Here is a 22,236-nt window from a genome sequence, read left to right on the forward strand (position 1 = left end):
ACTGTGGTATAATCGTAAAATCTTTCGTCCGAGTTTAACCCTGAAGGAAATCATGAAAGACAAAAGTTTAATGCCGCAGCTGGGGCTATTTGAAAGCAAAAGGGCTTCTAAAAGTTTCGTGATCTATTTTCCTGTGATCCATATATATTGAGCAAAGGAAGAGTGATTGCTTAGCGGGGAATGACGCACCTCAGTTGCCCTGCAAATGAAGATGCAAACGGAAGGGGAGTGTGAAATTAAAACCTTCGCTTCCACTAAACACCCCCTTGAGGCCTCGCCCCTGAGAGCTCAACCTCTGCTCATCCAGAACTTGCATACTTTATTTTTTTTCAAGATACATGACTCCTTGAGTGACAAGAGATGGATGCCATCTATGTAGAATCCACTTACATAACTTGCAGCTGCTGCACCGACTGCAAAATAACCAAAGCAAATAACCACACAAATCTAAAAAGTGCTTTACGTGGAAATAGACAGGGGGCTGAGGCGCGCGTGCCGTCTGCCAGTGTAAATGTCAATTCAGTGTCAGCTTCTTTCTCTGATCACGCGTGACATCGGCAACTGCTTCATCTTTGCGTGACAATCGTTCTGCCTCTCACGGCGCTCGGCCTCTAATGATGCATCTGAAAAGACGGCATGGCAGCCACCTGTGTGTGAAAGTGCCCATTGTTCTGTCTTTCCAAAGTCAAATATTGTCATTTTCATCCAACAGGAGTGTCCTGCTGGGACCTCGGTCGGACTCAAGAAGAAAGGCATCATTCGGGCCTAGAGTGGCACCTGCAAGTCCTTGGAGCGTGGAGTTCATTATTCCCCGTCGCTGCGCTCACAGCAGGTAAAGATGTCATGGGATTAGGAAAATTACAACTCATCATCACATTGAATGGCCCTGTTGTAGTTAGTGGGAACCTTGTCCTAGTGCCATCATTGTTTTTTCATTTGCAAGCTTGTCGCAGAGTGGGCTTGCTGCTTGAGGAATCAGCTGAAGTGATAAAGCCACATTTCAAAGAGCAATGCGGCTATTTTCCTCAAAATACAACTTGGATTGATGTATAAGGCAAACCCTGGAAACTTCTGTCAGTCTGAGCATCAATAAAAAAATTGTTTTGTCTGTTTTTGCTAGGCACCAAATGGCCCCCGGGAGACATGACACATCAGTCATCAAACATAGCAGACGCATGACAAACGTAGGTACGTCGTTCTTGGTTGACATGACTTATTCCATTTTGTCCACTGTGGAACACATGGCGAACAATTGATGTGATTTTCAAAATAGCTGCCGTATAAGTCATCCATAGACATCCTTGTGATGGGCAGCAGTTCCCATCGATCATACTCATGAAGTTGTGATTGGTAGTGTTGAAAGTCGTGCCGTACTTCAAGATGTCGTCCACAGTACACATGAAATGCGATAGGGCTCACTCTTGGATGATGTACAGGTTGGGACACGTGTACTATAGTCATTATGGCGGATATTGCCAGTGCATATAAAAAGTCTACACACCCTTGAAATGCCAGGTATTTGCGTAAATAATGGCAGATATTTGCGTAAATAATCTCACATCTCAAAACGTGTTCTACTATTAATGTGACCTATAACCTGTTCAACGTTTAAACACTGAACCTAAAACAAAGTTGGGGTGTCACGTAGGTTTTTCCAGACCTTTTTCGTTTCCTACTAAGTCTGAATGTTACTCTGTGTGCAAAGAGTGACTACTGTTTAGCTTTTATTTGACTGCCATTTGTAACAGTACAAAAAATGACATTAAATGAGAGATAACCTAAATGTTAACTGCATTATGAACAAACTGTGAAAGGTCATATCAAGTTATGTAGCGTGAACATACAATATTAGTATTGTGTGTCCAGATGTAAACAAGCATTGGATTATCTGAGCCTTGGGGTAGGTCCATAAAATCCAATATGAAATTCACAATCTAGTTTCTAGGTCTAGTGCATCAAGTTCTTCACTACAATAAAAAAAAAAAAAATCATGTGGTTATCTACAGGCTTGGTGGAAAGCATGCGCAATGGCTGCATAATTAGCGCTCTTCCATGCCAGACGGGCACAAAGCTGCCGTCACCATCACAGTAACACCGGAACAACCTTTGGCGCCAGGGCCTGGTTCCAGTGCATCTGTCAGCCCCGAGTCACCAAGCCACGGGTGAGCCAAAACACTCAATCTGCAGCCTTGCTACACAATGTACACAAAAACACTGCTTTGCTAACGACGTCATTCATGTGGAAGCTGCTTTATTTGCTCCGTAGAGTATTTTAGTGCATATCGCCTACATGTCCAGTCACAATAATAGCCTTGACTAATTCTCAATCATTATCTCGTAACTGGGGAGGCAGCTAACGCGAGGTGGACGTCTCTTCTGGCTCTGACGTGAAATACACAAGACAAGGTAGAGTGCGGAGACGGCGGCCAGAAAGGTTCCCATGAAGCCCAACAGGATCCCATAGAGAAGAGGGAGTGCCACATCTAAAGGGCCCTTGGAGTACTCAGGCATTGGGCGTCGCTCCACAATAAGATCGAGGTCACGCTGAGTCAAATCGGACGCTAACACATACCGAAAAACATCCACATATGAATGGTTATTTATTGGTGAGTAAAGTTTATGTGATGTATGTTTCCGATTTACGGTGGTGTGCTTGTTTTTGATCGGATAACAAATCACCTAGATTATTTATTTCTATTATTCCCTATGGTTAAACTAGCTGAATTTGAGTGACTCTGCGGTCAACCAGAATCCCAAAATGAATCGTATTCAACCTTAGCCTGTGCTCCGATTCCCGTTAACGCACAACCACTCACCTCTTTTCAGTCTTTTGGGTTGGCCTGTTTCCGGTTCTGCTTCTTGGAAGTGTATGGACTTGACAAGGTCATGATAGCTGTCAGCATACCGTTTCAGGTTTAAAATTTTATCCTGGTTGAGGTTCTTGCTCAGCTCTGTGGGGGAAAAATATGACTGAAATGCCAAAAGTGCATCTGTGTAAATCCTGCATGGTGAGTGGCCTTTAACTCAATTAGACCTGCTGTGGGTAATTTCTCTCATGCCAACTGTTATTAATGATGGTTCATAATTGGTATGTTGTGCATCCACACTGGGTTTTTCATAAAAGACACCACCATCTCCCTCATGCCTCGCCTTGTCATCGCCTCCCTTTTTCCTGATGAAAGGAGCAGATGCTTTCTTGTGTGGCTCGCGTCAATTCCACAGAGTCCTCTGTCAGATCGTTTCCACCTTCGTCTCGGCCACGCCGGACGACAACACGTGCCAGAAACTGGCAGTGTGCAAAAAATATGCCATTCTTGACGCGCCAATTAAAACCAATCACAGCGTAATGGAGCAATTATATGCCGCTGTTTAAAGTCTTCAAGGAGGCATTCTTGACCGGATTAAATAAGCGCTTGTAAAAATACAAGCACTGAGCAGTCGGATGAGGCTGTGTTCCAATTTGCGTTTGTCGAGGGACATGCTGTGATTTCCCCTCGTGAGGTTTGTTATCAACAGTACATTGTACAAACAAAGTCAGAGCTTTTTATTTGAAGATTATTACATCAGTAGGCCCGCATGAAAGCAATCCAAAACGACATTATAAAATGTAACAGAGCAAAGCAGCAACCCTGAAGGCAACAATTTTACGACTCTGATCCTATCCTTGAATAGCTAATTGTCTACTTAACTGTGAGCTTTGATATTATTATCATTATTATTGTACCATCAACCCTCTTGTGGAAGAGCATTTACAACTGCTCTGTCTGTCACTATACATTGCTGGCATAGATTTGCCTCGGGCTTTGCAAACTCTTACCAAGTGCGATGTCAACTCTATTGATGTGGCGCAAGGCCCAAGTGAGTCGGTCGTAGTAGACGTCCATCTTATTTTTATGAAGCAAGTCTTTCAGCTTCTTCCGACATTCAGCCTCACTTTCTGGTAGAACACAAAATATATGGGGCTTATTCACTAAGTTCACTGGAGACATTTTGATACAAGAGAACCTCTGAAGTCAAATGCCCTTGAGGTTGTACAATGCAAAATTTGACCAAAGATTTTCTGAGGGAAACCACTGACATGTAAGATGTCATACAAGACCTCAGTAAATCTCACTGTCTGTTGCTTTTAAGTCCTTTTTTTCTGCAACACGTAAAAAAACACAGCGGCATAAAACGCTCTGTACATAATGTAAAATCAGACATCTAAAAACAGACAGTTTCCTCCAGTGGAAACATTGTAACCATGTCCGAATAGATTAAACATCTATCCTGGACTACAGTGTCTTTAAACTTTGGTTAAATCCTGTACTCCACAGTGTCAAATCAGTTGAGTGCTGACCTTTAGATGAAGAGGTGTCTCTCTTGACAATATTGCTACGTGCACTGATTTTTTCCTTTGATTCAGCGAGTGCTTCCAGAAGTTCCTCACACTCATAAGGCATCAGCATCTCCGCCAGACGTGCCAATTGATGTTCACCAATTTCTTCAGCCACTGGACAGCCACATCGTGCACTTGTTAGACGATCACTGTTACCTTGTCAAAGGTGTGCTTGATGGCACGCTCAGTAAGTAACACTTCTCAACACAGCAATCGGCAACTTAGCATGCAGCACATTTTGCCAAGTTTAATCAATAAGCATGCGAGTAACTCATGTTCTCTCACATGGACTCACCTGTGACATCATCATCCTTCTCCGCAAGTATCAAACTTTGGGTAAAAAGGACCAAGAAACAAAATTTCCAGATTTGCATGGCAGCTGAAAGAACAGACTATGATTTAAAAAATGGTCAGTGATTGACACATTTCAACTCAGTTTTTATAGAACACTTTAGAAAAATAATCACAGCCACATGCAAAGTGTTGTACACACACATGCACGCTCAAAACGCATGCGCACATTTTGCAAATATTAAAATAAATTCCTATCTGTGATATATTTTTTCATATTGATTTAACATCTGTTGTATTAAATATCTCATAATGATTATACACAATTCATTATTAGTCATTGATTTTATTTTTCTATTATTTTCTATTATTTCAGTTGTAGCATTTTCCTCATAAATAGATCCAGTAAATTTTCACTTTTATTCATTTGTGATTCAATCTAATGGATTTATTGTAAATACTATATTGTAAGTATATATAAAAATAAATCAATGTCTTCAATTACATTTTTTGTCTAATTGATGAACTCCAGTAAGATATTAAGCAATAAAGTAATGGCCTTTAAAGTTTTTTTTTTTTAAATTAAAATAAACAATTTCTCGTATGTTTGACCTTTATCTCTCTCATTCTCAATCGAAACATTGCTGGTTTGATTGGGAGCTATTGGTTTCCCAAGGCTCCAAAACATATTGCGCAATCACCGTTCATCCATGAGACCTGGATTCGACATTCGATTATCTTACCGGGTACTTCCTCTTTACATTTAACCACCCATTCAGGTAACATTTATAGCATGGTTCACCGAACTCTTAGGCTATGTTTTGCATGTCTGTCAATTTCCGATTGTGTCGCCAAGTCCCTGCAGCTAATGAAGCTACTTTATGGCGATGACTCAACGTGGCAAAGTTAATTCTGGTAAGTGTTGCCTTGAAGTTGCATCACCACCCTGTCGTCATCAGTTTGGTGTTATTAAAGAGTTTGAAGTTTTTGTTGAGTGGGAGTGATTGCTATGACGCGATCTTAAAGATCAGGGGTGGTTTAATGAAATGAACGTAAATGACAATCCACAATAAAGACATTGTTGAACATGTATACAATTCATTATTAAGAGTCTTAATAATGAATTGTATACATGTTCAACAATGTCTCTAAATTCTAAATTCTCGGGTGATTCTCTAAATTTTAGAGAATCAAAGAAGATATTTATTTAATCCTCCCGTATTGTTCATCTATCCACTCCAATGAGCATATATTGGCTGTCAGAACAATTCAATGCTCTCTCCCATTAGATGACAGGCCTATTAAAGGTTGAGAAACAACGCATTATTTAATGTAAACTTTCCCAGTTGTCTACAGCACCAAAACAAAATAAAATGAAAAACACTTTACACGTACCATACTGCCAACATGACAATACATGCTTGTGATCATAAAAGGGAACAACTTCCTCAAGAACATTTAGTTTATGCCCACTCAAATCTATGCACTTAATTATTCTAATAAATGACACAGGAATAAAGAAATATAAACATTTCAAATGTATTGTAGTAAGCCAGTTTTTATTGAATTCAACAGCACTTGCTTGAAGATGCAACCATCATTAGGCTGATAGGATTTACATAATGTACGTGCGCTTTCTTATGTTTTTGTCTGCTTGTAGCAGAGTGTCAGTTTTTGGGTGAGCCTGTGTGATAAATACAATTTGTTATGAGTCTCTTCCATGTGAGGAGGTTAAGTCTGCACTGTAGCAGAATTAATTTAATCAATTACCCCCTGCTTTTTTCAAACAGAGCATATTGCTTTATGTGAAGCCACAAATATGCGGTTTTATTGCACACTGAGCTGACAGCAATGCAGATTGTGGCAGCAGCACGGCAGGGTTGTGTAGGACCACAATGGGCACGCATGATGAGTCGCTCAACTTAAGAGGTGCATAACTAAATGACATCACTGTGTAGGGCTGAAGCCATATTTTATATTGTTAATAAGATCCATTTGCCTAAATTGCACAAGGTTGGTTCTGCAAGCCAAGGCTTAAATTTGAGATTTAGATGGCTGACTACCATGAAAATGAGTGTGGGTGGCATAGCTGACATTTATAAAACACTTTTTTGGTAAACGTGAATGGAAATCATAAGGAAGTAGAATTTAGATTTTTATAGTCTGCAAGTGTATTAGGCGTAATTGGAAATAAAAAACAAGTACCAATTAAGAAATGTATGAATACTGTATTACCACTGTCTGTTTGCCTTAAATTTAATCACTGCGTGAGTTTTGTTTGTTTTGAAATGGCCAGAAGGAAGGGCCAGATTAAAATGTGAAATTGTGATTTCTTGTAATGTATTATTTATAAAAAGTAAGGCAACATTTCTTGGTTATCTACAGAAAAAGCAAAATTAGAAAATAGAATATATGATAAGGATGATTGTACAATTCAAATTATGATACATACAAACACAACACAAACTTTGTTTAATCTAAAATATGCAAGGCTAAAATGTAGGGAGTTTTTTTATTTTTGCAACATAACACCACAATTCAGTTTCACTTTATGAAGATAGAACACGAGACACTGAAAGAAAGGTCAGAAATTTCAAGCACCTCATGGCCTGCAAAAATATAGTGCGCTAACGACTTGAGAAGTGTTTGGAACTAAACTGAGAAGAGCGCCTTTAGCTGGTGGTCTGGTGTGCAGCCTCCATGTCTCGTACACTTCACGCCACTGAAATCTGGTTATGTACAGCTACAGACTCCGGTGGAATGAAGGATAGAACACATGGAATGTTCCTGTTGAATGGCGTGCGAAAATCAAATAGTTGTATGACTTAAAACTTCTCCTTCCAGAAGGCCTCAAGTCGAGGCGCGGTGATTGCAGGGAGCGGCGAGCGACGGTTCACAAACGATGGGGGCGGCGGCGTTGGTGAGTAGAGCAAAACTTTTTTGCCTCATCTTCTCCAGTTTAAAAAGCGAGACCCAGAAAGACCGAGCCTACATTTTGCTGTAGTTCCGTGAACTCTGGCTCCCGATCAGACCCCAGTGACGCTTTGCAACCGGACACCAATCACAACCCCTCACCTGAAGCCTTCCTGTGCATCCAAATTTGACTTTAAAGCAAATACGCGCAGGACTCTGCAGGTCAACTTAGATAACACACTAAAGAAGTCAAAAAGTAACAAAATCAAAGGCATATTTACGACAAAACGTTATTTTTTTTGCTCGTGCCTTGTTGTAAAATCAATACTTACCTTTTTCTGCTTTTCTTACAAACGTGTCAAAGTTTTTCTTCGTGACTGCACATGCAAGCGACAACAAAGCACTGTCAGTCTTTTCTCAACCTGACTCAGGTAGACGGTTGCTTTAGAGTTCCCAGCCAACCAATGGGATGCAAGCGCCCGCAAGGGCCACCCACACTTTTCCTAAACCATAAAAAGGAACCACACCCAGCCATGCTTCTGTGACTTTAGTGACAAGAACTAAACAATCAAAGATAAGCCTTAATAGTAAATGTGTCCCATTTTAGAGCGCTCATTGGCTCACTAAATCCTCTTTCCATGTCAGAAATGTTGGTATTTTATGAAATATTATTAACTCGTGATAGTGCTAACGGGCCAAAACATTGACATTTTTTTTTTTTATTATGTGAATGCTCAAGTATAATAATCTCCTTTATTCCATTGCTTTAAAACAATGAAGATGTTTTTCTCATTGCAGCTTTATTTTGTAAAATGATGACTTTGTGCTCTCATAATGTTGTTTAAAGTGACATTCTTAAAACATCTGTCCAACACAAAATCCGAACAGTTAGTTGAATAGCATTCTTGCAAGTACCTCGAAACACAAGTAGAAGGGCATCATTTCTCAGAAAAGAAAATGCTCTCCTCGAGCTGCAGGTACACCCCCCACTTTAAGCCTTACGTGAAAAAGGGGCGACACCCGCCATCCCTCACTGTGAAAGGAACAACTTTTTGAAAAGCATTCTTTCTTCTCACAATAGCTGGATTGGGGGGGGGGGGGGGGGGGGGGTCCTGAGGAGATGGGGGGATGGGAGAAGAGTAAGGGCACATTCCTAAACTGAGCCTCACCTGATGGGACGTTTCTTAAGAGAGTCCCTCCGTTTCAGCTCAGACGTCCTCCTTTTCAGTTTTATTGACAACCAAATGTAATAACTGTTCGGTTTTCTTGATCAATAACGGTCGTCTCTTTAAGAGTGTACAAAATCAAATGCTGGCCAACCTCCCATTTGTACATGCTTCAAGGTATATTTTCCCAAAAGAAATTGAAATAACTAAATAACCCAACTGGCAAAGTCTGGTTGAGGTAAAACACAGTGACAGTAAAGCATAGGCAGACAGATAATTGAATGTCCAATGGCAACCCTGAACACAAAATTTAAGTGAGGCATCATTCAAGCTTATTGGGCACAAATGGGAACGAAGGTAAATAACTTTTGAACCATTTTCAGAATATACAATTTATTAAATATTACTGGGTGGATTGGTTAGTGCAGGTCATGGGTTCAAATCCGGGCTGTGGCCTTCCTGTGGGAAGTTTGCATGTTCTCCAAGTAACTGCATGGATTTTCTTCAGATACTCCAGTTTCCGCCCACAATCCAAAAACATGCATGGTAGGTTTACTGAAGTTGCAGTTGGCTGGCAACCAGTCTCTTGCCCTAAATCAGCTGAGATAGGTACCAAGCACACCTAGGACCCTCGTGAGGATAAGACATGTTTTCAAATCTTACCCATGCAGTCTTTCCCAACCCTAAATTTAAAATCTGAAAGTTTTTTTGTGTGTAACTCCCTCAAAATACACTTATGCCTACCAATGGGAATGAGAAGCATTCCATTGAAGAAAAATATGGACCCATTAAAAGCCCATGCTTCGTGCTGAACCGTATTTCGATGTTATTTGCCAACCACTGCTGGTGTTTTATTTTCTTTCACTAGTCTTATAAACCAGCAACAACAAAACAAAACTGCAGAATTCAAATTGAGACTTTTTTCTTCTTCCTGGTTTCAAATCACATTGCACGCTGAACATCCCTTTAAATAACACGGAACTGATGCTTTTCACTTGAAATTTGACCATTTGCTTCAGACGCTCATGACAGTTACAGCGATTTGCATGTATTTGTGTGAGCCTTGTGTTAAGGCTCTCCAGCCCCAGGCCACCCTGAGGTGTTTCTCTGTACCTTAATACTTCTCACCACCTCAGCTGCGGCTGGTGTTCCGACTTGCTCGGGCAGGAATGCACCCTCGCTGCTAATGCACTTTTATGGCCAAGCACATTTGACAATAACCAGACCCGTCATTTTCACACATCAATATTTCAGTCTTCATTTGGATGCAGATTTGTGCCGGCGCACCCACAATACAAATGTGCTGTGCCTCATTCGGAAAATACCCGAGGCGTTAGATCCTTCAAAAGAGATGATCGAGCGTGATTCGCTCTTTGCAGAAATGACTGTTTTTGTCTGTACGAAGCTTTTGTTAAAAACAACAAGAGATGATATGTGACCGTACCTCATATAAACTCTGTCTAGTGGAAATTGCATCTGCTGGCAGGAAAGTTTTTAGATGCACAAATGATAAAGGTTCTCTTTTACAGAATCACGTTTGTGATGACGTTTGAAGTGAACAAGCCCAGAAATTTTCATTTCCTACAGCTTCATACAAACTCTAAAAACATGCACTTAGACTTTATGCTTTCTTATTAAGCACTCAAAGATCTGTTCACATTTTGACAACAGAATAACAATCAATCAATCCAATTTTTATTGTGACGCTCAAATCTATCCTGATCAGCTTTCATCAGGCTGCAAACATCATTTGATTGATTCAGCCAATACCCCTGGCGAGCTCACTTTAAACTGTTTCATGAGTTGAATTTGTTTTTGCTTGAATTCGCTCTCCAAATGGCCATTTCGAAAGAACCTGTATCAAGCCAAACTTCCAAAACTTCCTCTTTTTGTGAAGGTGCACTGTAACTTCACTGAACCAGCCTGGACTTGTCTGCTTCTCAAAAGCTGCTTCCTTCTCTACTAAGCTTCTTCCTCTATAAAAACCTGCCACATTCCAGCTTGCTGGAGGTGCTGATTAGTGCCGGATTCTTTGGAATAGCAGTGTACAGGAATTGCTGTCTATAGAGGGAGAGGCTGAGTTAAGAGGTGGCTCAATTATTGATAAGGGCAAGCCTAACGTAGCTAACCTAGCACCCTCTGATTAACGAGCACATTAGTTAACCAGCTCAGATAAAACAAATGATGCAAAGATCTGGGGTCAGTTGCAGAGGTGGGACCTTCCGAAAGGCCCAACAGCAATTACGATGAACATTTGGTGTGTGCGTACAGGCACATGTCCGTGTCCGTGCTGTGTTTCTGTCAAAATCACGTCTTGCACAAAACTAACAGTTGAGCAATCTTGCTCTTTAATGACCTTTATTCCTATATCCGGTAAGTGTAATCGAAATGTGAGCCCTGAATTGTTGTAGTCCCTTACACAGATAAGCTCACATGCCAGCAATCTAGTAAAAGACTTGACTTCTTTCTTGGATGCTTCTGCGTTAATGATCGCCAGTCACAGCAACCTGCAAATGCAAACAAAACACTTAAGTCTATTTACCAAGCTAGTTGGAAATGTCACTTGGAAATGAAATACTACTTCTATGCTAACCTGCTATTTGTCCTCTTCCATCCTGTGAATATTTTCTTGATTCAGTACATAGTAAAACAAAAAAGCAGGGGTTTCCGGAAACCTGTTCTTCCAGTGTATGTTTGTCAGCTTATGGTTTAAAATTTTATGTCTAAAGTCATGTGATTCTGATAGACACATTGTATGTCATATAAGCTCACTTGCAATAACAGCCCCGTGGCCTCTCCCATTATTGTCATTTAAGAAAGCTAAAAAAAAAAAAATTCTATTTCATTCATAGGCCTTTACCTCCCCTATTCAAACTCCTGTGAAAACAAGTTGGAAAGTTGTTGAAAATAATTTGTTCATAATAAAATTACAATTGGAAGGAAGCTCCTGTGGTAGAATAATCCTGAACAGTTTATTGTATGAATTGTAAACAAGGAGACTGGAAACGCTAATGCGTCTTATATTGAAAAACAGATAGATGAAAAATAAATGAAGAGTATTAGCAATGTTCTAATGGCAATACGATATGGGCATGAAAATAAATTATTTTAACTTGAATTCTGGCAGGACTATTAGCTGCTTAACACTACAGTGATTGATTTCACACAATATCTCTGTGCTCTACTGAGCATAGTTGGATTCTCTAATCAAAGCTGTCCAAACATTTAATCACAGAAGAACAAAGAGAAATATGTGCTATGCACACCTCACATTGTGTAATTTTTAAAATATCTCAATATAAAACTTTATTTAAAAAAAATCATAGTGCCATTTTCTTTCCCACGACCATGCAGCTACTTTATAGTAGTATATCAACATTGACTGAATGTCATTGATCCCCCAATTCCTTTTTTCCCCTCAGTCATTAGCCCGGAATGTAGACTTGGTAATTTGGTGTTGGTAATTGCACATCCTCTCCTTGTTTGAATAGTACATGAAAAGCAAAATGAATTCCTGACTTTGGCAAATCAGAGCTGCCACTGCTGACTTTTTTTTTTTTTTTTTTGAGGCGGGGAGGTCACTAAGGTTGAATGGCATGTCTGGGAAAGAATTATGAAGCAATTTTGTATTGACACCCAAGCTACATTCCTCAACATGTGCTGCACCAGGTACTGTCGAAGCAGGGCATTGAGGATATTAAGGCTGCCAATGAGTATTGATCCTGTTGGTATAAGAGTGCGCATACTTTCTGCTTTAAATGTGAATAAGAAGAGACAACTTGGTAATTGATGTGAATAAATCATCTATCTTAGATGGGATGTCACATTTGTTGGAACGAGCAACATGTTCAAGCTAGTCCCATATTCACCATTTTAGCCTGCAGTGAATGACTTATTTTGGAGCATTTGGTTAATTAACTCCCCCACCCCAATACCTTGCTTCTGTGATTGCCAAGGAATTTTCCAGGAGTGTTTCTCTGGGCTTGCGGAATGCCGACAAGATGGAGCATGTCTCGGATTGTCCCGCAACATCTCTGCAAAATGCCCCAAAGACAAAGTAGGAGTGGTTATTGGAGATGATGAAAGCCATCAAACAATACAAATGTGTTTTATCCAAACACGCAAGCTTTGGTTATGTGACTGAGAAAAGAACGTATGGAGAAAGAATGTACCATCACTAAGGAAGCTAAGATAAACAAAAACTCACTGACCACAATGTGACACTTGCACAAGCTAATAAGATCCAGGGTGAGCTGTGTCAGAAATGGAGATTTGAAAATAGAAATGATCTTTTTTGTAAACATGTCCACACCTTAAATCTTTTGTTAGTTTTGACATACACTGCAAGATGTTTTTAATTCCAACTCTCAACTACTCTGAATCAAACCGCTGAGTTGCTTTTAAGTCGCAACTAATTTGAGGTCTAAATTTTTGACTGAAATCGAAAATGAAATGACAAAAGGAATTATAATAGAGTTTTGAAGTTAGCTTTAAATGTGAATAAGAAGAGACAACTTTGTTCGGGATGTGAATAAATCGGCTATCTTAAATGGGATGTCACATGCAGAGTTAAAAAAAAAAAAAAAAGTCAACCAAGTCTGTGAAAGATGAAGTACATATAAAAATATGCTATAGACATTGGCATTTGATTTTAAAACTGGCTTTACTCTTCTAAAAGTCTATGAAGCGGGGGTTGTAAAGAACAAACTCAATAAATTTTGTGAGTCATGAATAACCTACACTGAGATATATATATATATATATATATATATATATATATATATATATATATATATATATATATATATATATATATATAATTTTTTTTAAACAACTGAACCTTATTTATTTTTCCACAATAATAATTTAAGAAAAGGTGGTAATTTAGCTCTTGTCTAGTTCATAGAGACAGCCTTTTTTGGGAGGCAACCATGTTAGGCTACAATGAGGTTTGTGGCTATTTCAGGCATTTCGCTGCGATCAGGTTGCTGTTTTCCTTTTGCTAGCTGCACTTATGATGTCACCGAATGCATTTAGCGTGCCTTCGTGTTGGAAGCATTCAAGGCAACATGAGCTCCCTTTACTTCTCCTCTGTGATCAGCGCTGGTTAAAATCACCAGAACCCAGTGCCTGTGAAATCTGAGTCAGTCACCACGTTGCCTTTTCAAATGGAAATGTAAGACAGCGTTTATGCCTTGAGCCACGATATTGGTACTTTAATCTTTATTACGTGGTGTAACGTCTCTATGTATCATCTAGGTGGTGGCAATGGGACTGGAGTCCCCTTGTTAAAGTACACACTGCATTAAAGTATATGGATTTGTTAAGCTAACATCAATTGGAGTATTTGCTGTAGTCTTGGTAGCAGTATGGAAGAGTCAAGCAGTGTTGGGTTGGTTAGATGGATGGATGGATGGATGGATGGATGGATGGATGGATGGATGGATGGATGGATGGATGGATGGACGGACGGATGGATATACAAGATGACTCGTGAATCACCCAAAAAGGCAAGATGCAGACTTTGCTAATACCCCACATGAGGCAGGCCAAGAGGAAGACAGAAAATATACTTTTGCACCATCTGCTGAGGAAGGGAGAGAAGCACATGTATGCAGGAAGAAGTCAAATATGGGGTGGTTTCTTCTGTTGTGTAGTAGCAAACAAAGAAATGAATGAGATTATAATCGCACAAAGATCGGATCTGGCCAATATTGTGCAGTTTTTATACAATGTAAAACAGCTCCCAGGGGTCTTGAAAAAAAGTCTGGAGCATTTAGACTACAGAAATGATGAAGAACTATTGCTCGCTTAATGTTCATGCTCTGGTTTGGTTTTCGGCATGCTCAAATGCCAAGTAAGGCTTTTGTTGCCATGACAGTCTAAAATTTCAGGAGTATTACATGTTGGAGTGAAAACTCAAAAGATTTTGTTTCCTTATTGAAAAGGAACTTCATTTAAATGACTCAAGGTATTAGGTAGGCTTAATATGTATTGTACAACACATGTTAATTTTTAGCCTTTTGTAATTGGTCTGTCGAGCTCTTTGAGCTAGGCATGCATGGTTTTTAAATTCCAGCTCACACTGCACAAGTTCATTACATCTGATGAAAGTCAACTCTAATAATTGAAATGCTCACAATGTACTAAGTTGACCTCAGTGTAGGCTAATCTGTGCGTTCGAGCTGGTGCTGTGTCATAACAGTCTTGAGCGAGAGTAGTGTTGATAGATTTAGTAGTTGTAAATTTTTTTTCAGCGCCTTGCTCAGAAGTGTTTCCAAACCAGAAATTTAGTTTTGCCTTGGAAGTCAGCCATTGATTTTTCTGAGTAAATAAATTTATGTGACTCTTTAAAGGTACAGATGACTTGTACGATCTCTCTTCTGACATCGTGAGAAAAGAAGAGCTGCGCCGTGGTATGTTTTCTGGCTATAGGAGACGCATGAAAAAAGAATGCCGGCAATATTATTTCTGAGTTGACGTTATTGCACTTTTATGTGTCTTGGGAAATCATTGTGTCCTGGGTTGCAGCAAATGATTATTGAGAGCTTTATAGGGCGCAATGTTTAATATGAGGTTGAGCACAGACAAAATCACTCATTGCACCTCAGGGAATAAATTAAGGGTGAGTGAAGGTATCGCTGGCATATCTGCAGAAAGACAATCTTTATTACCAGCCGCCTGCCTCCGTGTCGCGTCATTATTGGGACGCGCACTGTGCTGCTGGCGCGAGATTGTCATTCCCAGCTGGAATGAGTGGCGTGCGTGGACTGCAGTATTTACTCAAGCCAATACATCCAGCAAATATTGATCCATGAGATGTGCTTTGGAAGCCACGGGGCCTGAAAACTCCTGAGGCAATCAGCGCCTCCATTTCCCATGCCACGTTTGACCAAGTCCACGGCCGTACGATATGAGTCTCGAGAAATGTGCGATCGAGCAAACATCCTTGATCATCTAATCAACAGTGATTTACATATTGCTGAAAATATCAAAAAAGGCCAGTTTACCTCAATGAAAAACCTCATTCTAAGAAAATCAGCTTAAGGGATGATCTTAATGTAAGCCGTTAGCATTTCTAACCCTTGAGACTGATCAATAATTTGTGAAAGTAACAGAAACACGTTGGGATTGTCCAATAGTGTGGATTTGTGAAAAAGAAAAAGACAAAAAATATATATATATATTGACTCAATTCAGACATAGTCGGTTTCTGCATGAATGCAACAATATGGTATTCCAGTATTTTGTTTTAAAAGTGTTATCTATATTGATTTGGCACAAATACTGTATGCAGTGCTTCATAAAATATACACTCTTAGCACAGCGCTTAGTGTGAGCCTTATATCAAACATCTGCTTAACCCGTCATATTTTTAATGCTAACATTTATTATTGGTATTCAATAATTTTCAAACATGCTTTTTTACGTAAAAAAACAAATAGTGATGCGCAGTATATTAAGATTTTAAATTACATTTAATAACTTGTATTCCTCAACGGATACATTTACTATGGTTGTGTTGCATGGTGTGCGTGATTAAATTCTGACTTCTCAGAAAAGACCAGTGTGCCGACTCAAATCAGGGTATAAAAATGTAGCTTCACTTTGAATGACTTCATTGCCGCTCAAAATTGCAATGCGTCGAGAGCTTACGGAAACCAAAAGCGTTCACATTAAAGCGCTTCATGGTGCTACTTACAGTAGATGGCATCTTTCTAACTACCAGGTGAGAATGGTGAATTGGTCTCTCTTACTTTCACGGCCAAGATTAAGACATAGACAAACAAATAAACATTTGTGGTCTGTACATTAAGTTGTTTTTTGACGCAGGCTAAGCGCAAGCAGACTGCTGACTCTATAGATCAGCTCGCTGTTTGCGTGTTCTGGTCTCAGATGGCCCGTCTGCTTATCAGCCAACAGAAAGGGAGAATTTTCCATATCCTCCAGTGAAGAGCACCTGGAGAGGCTCGGACTCGGGTAGGAGTGACTGTCAGCGGTAAAATGCATGTTGCTATGGAGAAGAGAAGACTCATTTCCTGCCTAATAACAAACGAGATAAAGAGGCAGCTATCACATTGTTTTCTCCAATTTTCTCCTCCTCATTCTCAAGGGACAACGATGTCTCGGCGCACCGGCGCAAACAAAGTGTTGCTGTGTGCAAAAACAGCAGCTTATTACCTCAACTGTCACTACTGTGCTGAATGAAGATGCTTTTACCAGAGTAAGCAAACAACCTGGTCAATAAGTCATGTTTAAAAGGCAACATGATTTTGATTTGAAAGGCATCATTTGACTTTGAGAAAATGCCTCAAAGGGTGGGCTATGGTCCAGTTGATTTTGCATCGTGGCAAATGCTTCATGTTGCTCATTTTATTATTTTATAGTTCAAGCCCACACAGGTTATGTTATATCAATTACGAATGTCAAAATTGAAGTAATGATGTTAATATGTGGAATGTTTATTAATTTTCAAAAATATCTAGATGGCTGATCATCGCTACATTAGTATTTTTTTTTTTTTTAAATAAAAGTTGGAATGTTCGATGCCACTTTTTTCAGACTGTAACCATTATGAGTAATCGTTCTTGAGTAGTCACCGATACCAAGCACCGATACTACTTTTGATACCTAAAAATTCCCTATAAAACAAAGACAGATGATTTTTGGAACATACCTTGATATTCCAATGTAGCCATTTGCCTTAAAATTTCATAAAACAGCAACAATAGGGCGACTGATACTGCTATCAGCCAACGTCATGAATACTACTTTTGGTACTCGCCCATCCCTCATTAAAAGTTGTAAAAATATTTCTCTCAGGAAATAATGAAAATAATTAATTCCAAGGTCAAAACAGTCACAACCAAAAAAACAATTAACTGCACAGGCAATGGTAATTAACATTTTCACACTGTTAATTGCCATGTTAAGCGTCAAAAGATCTTTTTATGTTTGTTGAGTCTTTCTTTTATTGTCCTATTGAAAGTCACCAAACTGAAAAACCAAAAGGAAAAATACAGTGTCTCGAATAATCATTGCTTGCCAATCTGAGCTCTCATGAAATCTTAATGATCAGGACATATGACTTTTCAGGCACCATCGTATTCCCAAATTTGAACCGCAAGTCAGTCCAGTACATTTCTACAAAACTTTCTATTACCGGCCCATCTTTTCTTCTTTCTCGTTTATTTCCAAGTTCCATTTCAAATATACGGCTAAGTGGCTATCATCATGCATTACGAGGCTTGCATTCACAGGCCTGCCTCATGTCACCATGTCAGCGTGCTGCAGGTCTCAACAGAGTGCCAGCCAAGCAAATGGTGATTAAGTTGGAAGGTCAGGTGGAATTGATTCTTTTCCCCGCGGTACATCCTTGTTGCATTTCGCCTCGAAATGAGTGCTTATTTGTTTCCAGGGCACCGCATTATTTCGCATGCCTCACCCGCGAGCGAGGTGGGGGTTCTTCTGCGCTCAACAGAGCGCCGGCGATGCCCCGACACGATGACGTCAACGGAAAGCGGAGGGTTTGTCAGGCGTTGCAACTGCAAGGCTAGTAGCCCTGTAGAGATTGACTTAATGGAGAGCAATTATGTTGATGACTTGCTGTAGTCAGTGATCTTTTATGTTTCATTAGCGCATTACTCAGACATTTAGCTAATGAGAATAGGGAGGCACAAACAAAAGTAATTTGCCCCCGACATGTCGAGCTGTGAGACCGCAGCATTGTTGAATATCTCATATTATACTAGGTATGTCAGAAAAGTCCCAGGACTGGCCTCACAAGAAGCATTATTACTGCAAACAAGGATCGATATAAGTTTTGACGCGTAATTTCTGTTTTGCAATCAGGATGTGTGGCTGATGTGTGGAGTGATGCGGGAGGCGAAAAGCAGGCGTCATGTATGTCATGTAGACAATATAGCGGCAATGTAAGCGCCAATCTGTCACTTTTAACGCCTCATCAAGCGGTGACGGCGAACCGTATCTGTGGACCGCGCTTTGTGTTTTGATGCGGCTGACACATCTGACAGCGCGCGCGGCTGCCGTCAGTCATGAAGCTGCAGACATTGTCTAACTTTATTGGGCTGAACGCAATCAAAGGCACCTGAAGCGTAGCAAACAAAACCGACACAGAGAAAGATGTCTTTACAATTACTCGAAAAACACGGTGCGGGGAGCCTCAGCTCACAGAAGACTCAAGTTGCCTCTGAGGCTTGTATTTCATCATTTGTAGTTTAGCTTTGCTGACTTTATCATCCATTCCAACTTTGGGGGAATCTACTTCATTGTTGTCCGTGTAGGCTCATGCAGACCATAATTTGCAGCATCCATAAAGTTCTCGTTTCAGTGTTCACATGTCATTTGATCGTCGCTGATTTTTCCTCATTTCCAGTTCATGCCGCTCCAATGAGCAGGGGTCAGAGGTCATATCGGTACTGTTTTTACTGCTTGGCAATTTTCAAGTGATTCCCCCAGCGGCGGCAGCAAAAGTGCCTCTCAGCGCATCCTGAGGGAAAGGCAGATCGCATCCGCCCTCACCTCGCTCGACGGACGGTCGTGGGTGGGTGGGAGTTTGCTCGGGCGCGCAACTTTCTGACGCAGGTAGCGTCTGCTCAGAATGTTAATGCAATTGCAATGATTTTGATGGAATGTCTTCATAAATGTCTCCTCTCTGGGGAGGAAGAGTGGAGACGCTTTTTCGCTATGAATAAATTCATGTCCACTCTTGTGCGCCGGCACCGCCTCTGTTTGCTCATCTCATATGCGGCCGGTCGAGCGGCTCGTCCCGTGAGACGCAAGTTTGTAAACATGAATAATAATTAGGAGCAGGTTGACAAGCAGGTAATCTGCATGTTGCTTGCAGCAGAGGGCTTGCTGCTTGCTTTGCAAGCCTTCCAGGGGTCCTTCCATACGATTTGCTAAGTTTACTTTATGAATGTGCACATTCTTCCACTTTTACAAGACATTTTAGGCAACTTAGGCAAGTTTATTTAAATTGCGGCTTTCCTTCCCAAAAAATATTTCGGCGCGCTGTGGAACCTGGATTTAACGGACTAATGTGGGGGAGGGGTCATCTGTAAGTGCCGAATTGAAGCAAACATTTTCCACCATGCATTTGATCACATTCATGAGATGCAATGTGAGTGTGCTTCCTTTTTTTCCCACCTCTGTTGCGATTCAATGCCATTAAACATACCACATGACAAAGGTTTGCTCCATTAAAGAACAACCGTAAATACAAATAAGCAGATACAACACTCATTCGCTTGAGCTGTGGCAATGCTAAGCTACGTAATGCCCATCACTACTTGAAGATTTAATGTACTTTCTGTCTATTCATCGTTACAAATGGAGACCCGTTAGCTGTCCATATTGGATCAATTCATTTTTTTATTCTATATCACATTATGTATTTGGGCTGAGAAATTAATCTTTTGGATAGCAGTTGTCTCATGAGATACGAAACAAGTTAAATGTAGGCTGGCTAAGAAAAAAGTCATCAGTCATCAGTCAGAAAATATTGTGAGTTTACCGGAGTAAGAGTTCAGTTCAGTACAGTACAGTAAACGATTAAACATATCTTTTAATTGCAATAGATTTAATGAATGATAAGCAAACCTCAGAGCTCTTTCCACACTTTTTTGATTGAAATCCAGGGAGATAAAATTGTACAGAGCTGAAAGACGTGAGGGAGACTTATTAAAACCATCGATCCTTCCTTCAATACGCTTCATCTGCGGTGAGCCCACATTTGAGATGCGGAGCATGTGCTCCGGAGCCTGCCTTTGGAGAAGTGCACACATCTCTGGTGTGAGCTTCTCTTTACCCTATTGACTGGATGAGTCCGTCACGGGATCAGGATTAAAGTCTTAAGACTATCTATAAAAAAAGGGCCGAGCAAGGAAAGGGACTTGTCAGAGATTTGTTTGCCATCAAGGACTTGTTACTGTCAGGTGAAGCTACAGCTCTGGAATCACAAGTCATTTCAAAGTCACTTGAAGATCAAACCTTGCTTTCATTAAAATCTTCCTAAATCAACATGAAGCCTTTTTATCACGTGCCAAAAACACTTCAGTGTTACAAGGAAATTTCTGTCAACGCTCGTGAATTCTAACATCGGCACCCGTGTTACTTAGCATCGGTTGTGAAGGAAACCCCGGGGAATAACATGAAGTATTGTCATTATTGTCGACATGTCTCCGCTATAATTCACCTGCTATGTTCTATCAGAGTTCTGGCAGCAGCGTGTGACATTACTGCAGTACAAACCGTACGATAAATCTCTTGACGCCATCTGTTCGGTGTTTGTTCTTCTGTTTTTATGTTTCATAGCATTTAACATGAGGCAACCTGCTATCAGTTCAACAAGAGACGACTCAAGGGGAAAGCTTGGTTTTAAAATACAGCAAATTAACACAAAGAAATTCTGCAGAAGCCCTGTGGTCGTGGTTAGAATGTCTGACTCACATTTTTAAGGTTTGGGGTTTGAATCCTTCAATCATTTGCATGTTCTTTCTATGCCTGAATTTTGTTGTTGTTGTTTTTTTCTCTATCAATTTGAAAATTCTTCGTCAAGTATGTTCCCCTGTCCGAAATTTCCTTGGGTCAAGAAAAAACCCCCAACATCACTGTTGGCGAAATCATTTGCGACCTTGAACGAACCCCGACGAAATTTGGACGTGAATTTTGCAACCTTCGCCAACAGTCACAATTTTTACTACATCAGTGGGAGCAAGGGCTTTTTTTGCAAGCTCATGGATGAAAAAAAGCATTGATTTCATGTCGTACTTTCCTCCAAAAAGTCCTTTAGTAGTACTTCATGTTTGAGGAGCCATTTAGTTGTCATGTTGAAACAATTAAGTCCGGATAAATCATGCACCAAAGAGCCCTCATTGTTTAAACATCAAGCACCTCCCATTGACTCCTCGTTAACTTTATCAGGATGCCAATAGTCATTATTGCTTGTCTTGTCTTGATTATCCTCTCAGCTGTAAAATCAATCGGACATAATCCATTCCCATTCTGCGGGTCTGAAGTTCACACTGCGATGATTTACTGTACAAGCTTCTTATGTATTCATCTCTTACATGCATATTTACCTTATTACTCACAGCGGCACGTTTCTAAACCTTTTGACCGCCTGAATGATTAATTCAATTTTACTTTGGAAAAGGCATCGCTCCATCTCTTCACCCCCACCCGCCAAGGAGGTCATGTAGTACGAATTGCGAGGTTAATAATGTCACGGATACAATGGATACAGTCGGCCCGATCAATACAGATGAGACGGCAGATGGTACTTTGAGTGAAGGTGTACTACAGAAGTGGAGGTGTGTGGATTTCCACATCCAAGGACATTCAATTCCAATATTCCACTCACATTCCTGTAAAGTTATTCCACATATGAGCTTTTCATGTCTGATAACACCAAACACAAACAAACTCTGCACCAAATTATACCTTACATACACGAAATTCCAATTT

At 40.2% G+C, this 22,236-nt stretch overlaps 2 protein-coding genes across 3 annotated transcripts in view; one reads left to right on the plus strand and one right to left on the minus strand.

The window, feature by feature from the left end:
* Positions 1 to 2,234: 2,234 nt before the first annotated feature.
* tmdd1 (transmembrane and death domain 1) lies at positions 2,235 to 8,022 on the minus strand. 2 transcript variants are annotated; one of them, XM_088368800.1, is made up of 7 exons: positions 7,915 to 8,022; positions 7,745 to 7,822; positions 4,674 to 4,757; positions 4,340 to 4,492; positions 3,818 to 3,937; positions 2,817 to 2,951; positions 2,235 to 2,561 (listed from the first exon to the last, which is right to left on the minus strand). In XM_088368800.1, exons 2-7 carry the CDS (start codon positions 7,761 to 7,763, stop codon positions 2,317 to 2,319), a joined length of 756 nt encoding a protein of 251 aa, XP_088224926.1. In that variant the 5' UTR covers positions 7,764 to 7,822; positions 7,915 to 8,022; the 3' UTR covers positions 2,235 to 2,316. The 2 variants fall into 2 exon arrangements, with proteins under 2 accessions (XP_088224926.1, XP_088224925.1); XM_088368799.1 differs by lacking the exons at positions 7,745 to 7,822; positions 7,915 to 8,022 and adding an exon at positions 5,413 to 5,578.
* Positions 5,447 to 22,236, plus strand: part of plxna2 (plexin A2) — a 223,704-nt gene continuing 206,914 nt past the window's right edge. The window contains exons 1-2 of the mRNA XM_088368793.1: positions 5,447 to 5,584; positions 7,514 to 7,589. The gene's annotated coding sequence lies outside the window, so the exon portion shown is untranslated. The remainder of the gene's footprint in view (positions 5,585 to 7,513; positions 7,590 to 22,236) is intronic.

Source organism: Syngnathus floridae, chromosome 2, assembly GCF_059516105.1.
Source record: "Syngnathus floridae isolate MCC-2025c chromosome 2, RoL_Sflo_1.0, whole genome shotgun sequence".
In the NCBI taxonomy this organism is placed as follows: Eukaryota; Metazoa; Chordata; class Actinopteri; order Syngnathiformes; family Syngnathidae; genus Syngnathus; species Syngnathus floridae.